Source organism: Dendrobium catenatum, unplaced genomic scaffold (genome assembly GCF_001605985.2).
Source record: "Dendrobium catenatum unplaced genomic scaffold, ASM160598v2 fragScaff_scaffold_1486, whole genome shotgun sequence".
NCBI classification, from domain to species: Eukaryota; Viridiplantae; Streptophyta; class Magnoliopsida; order Asparagales; family Orchidaceae; genus Dendrobium; species Dendrobium catenatum.
In genome coordinates, this window is record NW_021319948.1 from 12,695 (window position 1) to 21,867 (window position 9,173).

Consider the following 9,173-nt stretch of genomic DNA (forward strand, 5'->3'; position numbering starts at 1 on the left):
TAGTTTCATGGACTTGCTTCTTTGCCTACATCCGTCCTTGATGTGGGAACCCTTGCCTATTTAACAATGCACCCAGGCGCCAGTGTAGTGGCCCTTGCACACTTGTCACTGTATTCAGGCCATACAGCGCGTCGCTTCCAGGGGACGCCCTAGCATTAACACAATTTCTTAAAGATTGAAGTATAAGATATATAAAGAATTTTTTTAAGGAGCATGATGTTTAATTAAATTAGGAAAATAAACATAGTATTATAGAGGCAAATGCCATTTCTTTTTGTTCACTGATATCTTCAAATTATAATTTCATGAATGATAATGCCTCCATTTTGATAACATTCAGATGTTACATTATTTGATTGCTTGAATATAATACAAGAAAAAAGAATCATTATTATCTTTGATCTTTCTGAATCACTTCGCATTTCTTAAATAAAAAATAACATGAAATAGCTATATTATTGATAGAAAACATTGCTATCCACTACAGAAATAGAGGAATAAATCCACTTTGCTTTGTGCCTTGTCCCTCTTCAAACCTCAAAGTTGCCATGCCAAAGTTGAAAGTAGACATAGTTGTAGGATCACCTTCCTTGGGTTCAGGCTTTGTTTCCATCGTCCAGCTAATGAGACATTCGGCACGCTCTGTCAATATTTCAGGCATCGGGTCTTCATCATCATAGTTTTTCATCTTTAAATGCTTCAGATTTGGAAATCCTCTATGTTGCAGGGAAGACAGTAGCAGCTTATCGTCAACATTCATAATGAGATTTTCAACTAATGAAAAAACTGAGGGTAAAGCTTTTAGCTTTGGGCAGTTCAGCAGAGTTAGTGTGTGAAGGAGAGGGAGAAATCTCTCTCCTCCTGCACTCAGCGGCCGAGCTACCTTGGGGGCCCTCGGGGCACGGCCCCCACTGAATTTTTATTAATGTCTAAGTAAATACCATGATTGCTGCAGTTTTTTAGGTAACTTTTGGTAAGAAAATAAATGTGGTTTTATTTTAGGCAAGCAGAACTGCAGAAGGCGGGCAGACAGGAAAAAAAAAAAGAGCCGCAGGCTGCGTCCGAAGCAAGTTTGAGAGGGGAAAAGAAACGTCGTTGCCCGTTGCTTTCTTCTTCACCGTCGGCGTCGCTGCATTCTTCTTCACCGTGGATCGACGGCTTGCGACGGGGATGGCAGATTGGCGGGTAATATTCTTCTCCTTATGACTTATGAGTTCTAATGTTTTTAGATTCAGAAATCAAAAGGTAATACCAGTTACCTTCGGTAGTTCAGTGATTTTCTGTCAAGCAGCTTTTTGAAAAATGATGTATTCAGAGAAATTAGAAATATATTGTAATGATTCTGTGAGAAAACTACAATTAGAGATTTTTTTTCTGATAATTGTTTGCTACATCTTTGTTAAGGTAAATGTTGTAATTTTTTCATTCAGACACATTTGACATTTCCATAAGCAACGGATTGCAAGTGCTCTACTGTTTTGTTACCTTTGTAGCAGTTGAAAGGTAATTTTTATTAGTTATTTATCTTTTATTTAGCATATATTCTTTTTTTTTTATTACAAATATAAAGTTTTTAATCTAGTTTTAATTAAAATTAGATATGGAAAGATAGTTCAAAAGAAAATTTGAAGGAGATGATCGGGAAATTATATGTGAGGAAAATAATATACAATTCAACAAAGCTCCGCATAAACAAATTTTTTTGATATCCCTGCCGATCCTGCATTGAGAAAAAAAATTATGGATTATCACCCTAATGAGAGGGATAGTGTTCGGAGACATTACTTACTGAAAGGGCCGTGTCAACCGCGTGATCATGACTTCCCACACACAAAAATTGGAGATAAATTTCGTAGATTTAATCCTACATGGTTTGATGAGCACAAAGCTTGGTTAGAATATAGTATAAGCGAAGATGTAATTTATTGTTTGTTTTGTTATCTGTATAGATCCCAAAATAGTAAACAGGCTAGCAGTGACAGTTTTGACACAAAGGGTTTTAGAAATTGGAAAAAGAAAGAAAGATTTAATATTAATATTTATAATATCAACAATGCACACAATCTTACTAGACGTAAATGTGAAGATTTGATGAATCAAGAAAGATATATCAGATTTGCATTTGTAAGACCTTTTGATCAAAATCGCATAAATTATCGTACACGATTGACTGCAAGTATTAATTGTGTATGTTTCCTTCTGCAATAAGGATTAGCATTCCGTGGGCATGATGAATCAGATGATTTTGAAAATCAAGGGAATTTTCTAGAACTTTTGCGCTTTCTTGCTAGCCATAATGAAGATATAAATAAAGTTGTTTTGGATAACGCTCCTCGAAATAATAAACTAATAGCTCCAGAAATCCAAATAGAAATCACAGAAGCTGCAGCAATTGAGGTTTCAAATGTTATAATCAATGAATTAAGAAATGATGTATTTGTAATTTTACTTAATGAATCTCGTGATATATCAGTTAAAGAACAAGTTGCTATTGCATTATGTTATGTTTATCCACGAGGGTGTATAATTGAACGTTTTATTAGGATCGTTCATGTTGGGTACACAACAGGTCAAACTCTAAAGATAGTTATTGAATCACTTTTTTTTTAAGTATGGCTTGAGTGTGGCACAACTACGTGGACAAGGCTACGATGGAGCAAGTAATATGCGAGGTGAGTTTAATGGAATAAAAACATTAATCATGAAATAAAATTATTCAGCTTATTATGTCCATTGCTTTGTACACCAATTCCAGTTAGCATTAGTTGCAGTCGTAAAAAATCATGTTCAAGTTACTTCTTTCTTTAATATTGTGACAAGCCTGTTAAATATTGTTGAAAGTTCATGCAAAAGAAGAGATATGCTAAGAGGAAAATATTATGACAAGATAATTGAGCAACTAGAAAGTGGAGGAGCTATAAAAGTGTTGACCTCGATTTTGCCCAGACCCGTGGTCAAAGGGTTGACTTGGTCAAATTGACCAAGGCAGACCTCCAGACCCTCCCCAATTGGTTCAGTGGGTCGAGTCGAGTCTGTTGAGCCTGGACTTGGACCCTAGGTCAAGCCGGTTGACCAAGTCAACCAGGGTTGACCAATTTGGACCTTTTGAGCCAAAATCAATCTAATCGGTATTCCGAACCTACTCCTATGCTCAACCCATTGATTCCCTTTTATTTCTTGACTTGTTTGACCAATCAATCGCTTGACTTGGTCAACCAAGTCTTTAATAGCGTAAAATAACCTATTTAGAGCTCCATTAAGCCCCATTAATGGATTAATCAAGAACGTTTTTAAATTCAAAAATCCCGTGAAATCTATTCAGATTTCCCTTCCTAATACCTGTTGAGTTAATCCCAACCGTCCACTCAATTGATTAGAGCTTAAATAGGAAATTTAGGCATTATTTAGACTTCGATGCTTCTTGTCCTAGCCTCTTCTCTCTGAGAAACTTTGCGGAGATTTCCTCATACTCCTTCACCTTTCCACACTCGAATCCCGACGATCAAGGCTTGCCGGCGCCCGAGAAAATCCGGCCGAAAACCAAGGTTATTTTGTTCCAAGGCATTCGTGATCGATCCAAGGCGAGATCAAGGCTCGAGGTCAACTAGAACTTGCTTCTTGAGCTCCACGAGTCCAACAAGACCAAGATCTTCTGAATCCCACCGTAGCTGATAACGTAAAAACTCAATCCTTATAAAGAACACTATAGAGCTAATATTTTCATACACTGCCAATAAATCTCAAAGAATAGTCCCCTATTGAGATGCCTCTCACATCTACAAATTAATATGGTTAAATAATTCATGTCATTTGGTCTTGAGTATCGAGTGAGAACGAAGCAAAAACCCATCATAGTTTCGTATTCCGTCCCCAGGTTGGACGCCATGCGGGCCGTCTGATCCGCCGATCAACGGCTACGATCGCGTTGCACCGCCCGCCCTTCGGTGCGACCGTGTATGCGGCTCGGATGTACAGTCCCTCCAACCGAGATCTGGGCCCGTCATTCGCATCAGGCGCCGATCGGACGGCTCCCTTTTTCCTCCCGCAGCCGACGTGCGATAAGCCTAGATTTGCCTTTATTGCGGCAAATGATTGCCGCAATCATGCCCGGCCGGCGCCAAATCATTCCTGCCACCGCCAATATGCCCGAAACCGCCGCCGTCCAACCGGAGCGCCCACGCTGTCCCGCCCCGCTCTATATATAAAAAAATTGTTTAAAAATATAAATTATAATTATTTTAAACAGAAAACTGCAAAAAATTCATAGAAAATTCGTTTTTGATCATAGACTAAGCCAAATTAACCTCGTTGGTTATTTCGTACGTCGTCCTCTACATGATAATTCTTTATGCCAATCTTTATAAAATATAACCTTGCAGATCTATATAAAATAATATATTTTAATAAATTAATACAAGCGAGAAACAAACGATCCTATTTAACTTTCTTATATTATATACACTATAATATTTAATACATTATAATTATCTGCATATATAATTATTTAATTCATAATACATTTTATCATTACTAACACTTATGTATTTTTTTGCATTTGGTACTAAATAATAATTTGCTGTTTGAATCCAATTTCTCGATAGCCATTATTTTCAACATTGTAAACTTTATTCAAATTTATTACATTTTATATGATATATATTTTAATATGTACATAGGAATTATTTATCTGATGTGTATCTCGATTATCATTGTTAATATGATCTAGATGTGAACTTTCGGTCTAATTAAATATACTATAATCCTCTTTCAGTAACGGTATATGTAACGATTTCTAATCTTTACGGTAATATTGCCTCTTTTTCGTCGATTTCATGCTGTCTTTCTCGTATGCATAAGAATCTATATCATCTTTGATTGACACAGATCTTGGGATATGCTGCTATAGTTTCTTGAAGCACGAAAACTTAGCTCGATAATGAAACTTTTATCTTTCTATAAATTAAATATCTGATATTGTCAGGCGCGCCTAGATAATCACTTACCCTCTTGAGCAGAAACAGCTAGAAATATCGCAAGTGATCATTCAAATCTAGTTAGCAACTCATGGATTTGTTACTTTCTTCTTTCTGTTACCGTTTAGATATTTCTGAAGTATGGCGTTTATCGTTGAAGCTTATTGATCCGCGACTCTCTCTTCTTAGAATGTAGACACCCATGCTCCACTGTGAAACTGGTTTTTCTCCAACCTTTTCTTTTACCTTTAACGGTCGCAACGTGTGTAAGGGCGGGTGAGCAGGTTGTTTGTATATGACGCAAGCTTAGAGGCACGTCGTATGTGGGCTTACTTACGATGCTTAGTGTATTTGTAGGTTGCATTCAAATAATTACTGATAAAAGGCATTTGAACACGTAACTGACAGTGAGAGGAACTTCGTATACATTACTAGTGAGCTGAGATATTTCAACCTTGTTCATTTCTTATGAGATTATTCTTTCTGTTACTCTTAAAAGGAGACCTCTTGAGATGATTGGCACCTTTTAAAATGAACTGTAGACTCATTTTCAGAATGAAGAAGTCAATGTATCAATATCCTTTAAGACTATAGTTTTATTTTTTTCTACTTATTTTAACATAAATATTTATTTTTGATCTATGTCAATTAGTGACTTAACCAGGCTGCCTGAAAATCATTTATGCCTGTTTCGCTTCTTTTATAGACGTAGATATCCTTGCCCTCTATATGAACGAAATGTTGTGATTCATAAATAACACTCATGTTTATATCTACTTATCAGAAAGAAGATAGGAGTGTATATGTATTGCTGTGTTTGAATTACACTACATTTCAATCGATCCGCTTCCCTAATTTTCTAGGTGTGTCATTGGACAAAGTAATAATTTTTACTTTATAGAAATTGGTATTGTAAACAATTCGGATATGCTATATGTAAACTATTTATATACAATGTTTGGTAGTTCTCTTCCTGAAGTAATTCATGTAAATGAATGGTTGCAATGAGAAGATGAGGATGTGGTGTGTGTGTGTGTTACATGTACACAGGGAAGTGTGTAAAACCTTTGTTCTGGATTGTGTAGCCAAGTATACATTTTTGCAGAATAAGATGTCACTGGGATCTGTTTTATGCTCAGAATAGTTTTAAAATCATATGACTAGTAATGGACAGTGATGTCATTTAACTGTACTGTATTCGTGTGTTAAATTATTGGGATGTTGGCCAATATAGTGGTATATTTGCATAGGTTATTGTAGTGTTCCAATTCTTTTAGTGACAAGTTAGATATTATGGTATGAAACACAAATAGGGTTGTAATCTTTATATATGTATAAGAACAGTGAATACGTTAATTAATAGTATCAAACAGCTAGCATTCAGTTTTCTATCACAATCGAGAGTTTATCGGTTGAGATCCGCAGATTAGTGAAATTATGAGGAAAACAAGGGGTGCTATGAAATTGTACAGTGTTGTTTGTTATCAAGTCTCGTTTACTCTAAATATGCAAATTGCCTTGAGTGTGAGCTGCGAAATAGGTGTTGTATATTATGGACTGTGATTTCTCCAAATCTGATTATCTTACTTATTTAGCTTCAAATTAAAGTTACCAAACTTTACTTTAGATAAGGAAGAGGAGCTTGTTATGTATATTGCATTTTTATGGTGCGTGAGGATATAATAATTAATTAATGCCGGTATAGGGCGCTATATTATACACGTTTTACAGAGCAAAGACCTATATGGATTAAATAATATGGAAGTAACGACTCTTCATACAAATACTATTAGGAACTAATCTCCGATCCATTTAACATTATTGATTTATTTGTCGTGTTATTTCTGTGTGTAGTATTATCTAATATCACAGGGCAGTTATTACCTGTGGAAGGGTAGAACACAAAATACTAACTAGTCATTGTTTAAAACCTCATGAAAATTAATTAAAAAATGATAAATAAGTTATACAAGGCAGTTTAAAGAGGGGAACATGAATAAGCCTTACATCTTAGGAGAGGACGAAATACATAAAATAAGGGATATCACGCGGAATTGACTTTACCGAACTTTTAGAAATCTAAGAGGCTAATAGATCCGAACAGAAAACCAACACAAACGAGTTGAGAAGTGACAGGTCAAAAAAGTCGCTACACTCAAGATGAACCTGTGTGAGAATTTATATAATATACTTAAAACTCTCGATTGGTAAAAGAACGAAAGAAAAAAATAATATTACCAAATAATTAAGATACTGTATTCATAATGAATAGGGGAAGAAAAATAATTCAAATCTAAAATTTAAATATAACTGTGGTGAGCAAAATTAAAAAGCCACCACGGTTAAGAGCCGTCCGAAAATATACATAAAAAAAAATTACTAGCTGGGAATTACGCATCACCTGAAAATTATTTTATAATTCCTGATAAAAACCAAATACCAAAACCACATGCCCATATATAGCCATAAAAAGAATAAATTAAGTAAAGGCTAGTACCATTATGATTAGGCCACTTTAAAAATTGCGTTGAGCTTGGATAACCAATAATGATGCTGATCTATATTACAATGTACTTGCACATGCTTTTTTTCTATAGCAAGTAAAAAAATGAAAAGCTAGAACCTGAAGACCATATGTATCGCAATAAAAACAGATAATACATTTATTCATTGTGAAAGATTCGAAGCTCCTCCTTCTCCGACCTTAAAGCATTTTCATATAAAGATTCAATGGTGGAATTATTCAGACATACCAATAGCCTTAAAGTAAACTAAGTAATTCGTTGCTAAAGAAATATTGGCTTAACCAAGTCAGCTAAATTGATAGATTTTTAGGGCCTTCGATTGGGTGGACGGCTTTCTTACTTGGTTACTTTGTGAGAGCGGATGGATCTTGGGCTTTGTGTTTTTTCTTTTTAGCTTTACTATATATTTTTAATTTTGGATTATCTTTTGAATTCGATTCTCAATACTTCGGGATTGGCTATTTCACTAGAATAGCAGCTTTTATAGATTATAATATATCTCAGTAAATGAATAGTTACCGACCACATAACATCGTAATATTTACGCCAGTCCTATCTATAGCTACACTCTGAAGGAGAGTGATGTAAAGTCAAGCTGCATTAGAGATATTTGAGAAGTCTTGGTCGATTACATTGATTGAAGTCTCTTTCATCAATATTAGAATCCATTAATCTCATTCAACTTATTATTAATCTACAATGCCTTCAAAAAAGTGTGCCGGTTAACTTCCTTGTATAATCCTACATATCATTTATTATATTGACGAATATATGGGGAGAGTGATCGTATCCGGTGGTTAAGTCAATAAGTGGGTTAGGCTAATCAACTGGGTAAAAGGTGGATCGCGATTCCTCATCAGGCTGCCGTGTCATTCTAGAAGACAACTGAGCAATCGCAAGACTTTGGAGAGTCTGCAGGTGTCCTAAATAATCTGAATGAAAAAAAATCATGTAACAAAAGTCAAGTAATATCATCGACAATCTTTGAGTTTACTCTTGAGAGTAATATAATTCTATCGACTTTTTTGCAAAACGCCGTCTGACAAATTCCATTAGGGACAATTATTGAGCAATATCAGATTAAACTACTGAACTATACTTCTTATGTTACTCAATAAGGATCAGCTTTTTTTTTTTCACTCAATGAAGGATAAGCTTATAATTGAACTTCAAGCAAAAATCTTCTGAGGCTTAAATTACTTTATTAGGCACCGTTGCCAACATCAAAATTATCGGAGATTTCAGGCCTCTATACGAAGCTAATCTTTCAACTCAAAAACCCTCTTTCTTACCTGATACAAGCCTGATATTTAAAGTAATCAGCTAGTGAAAGAAGGTAAAATCAAAAGCAACTATCACAATCAACTACAGGTTTAAAGCACGAATCCATAAACTACTAAACTGTCTTTAAAGCTCACCAAGAATTTTCCTAATTACACTACACGCTAGTAACCCAATTTGAAATAAAGTGTTCAAACAACGAAAATTCCATGATGAGTATATGATAAGAACCGGAGTACCGGCCAGTGTTATTATGAATAGGCGGGGGCGCAGCTCTGGCGAACAGAACAGCAGACATGAATCGCTCTGTGTATAAGTCAAGCGAACAGAGGAAGCGGGGTCGGTACAGGGCTGAGCGGTGAACCGACAACCTGCTTGCGGAGTCTAGGCTAAT

General features: G+C 35.5%; 1 protein-coding gene across 1 annotated transcript in view; it reads right to left on the reverse strand.

The window, feature by feature from the left end:
• Positions 1 to 8,317: 8,317 nt before the first annotated feature.
• Positions 8,318 to 9,173, reverse strand: part of LOC114581055 (putative disease resistance protein RGA3) — a 5,967-nt gene continuing 5,111 nt past the window's right edge. The window contains exon 4 of the mRNA XM_028700345.1: positions 8,318 to 8,430. Within this exon, the coding sequence (XP_028556178.1) occupies positions 8,318 to 8,430 (113 nt within the window). The remainder of the gene's footprint in view (positions 8,431 to 9,173) is intronic.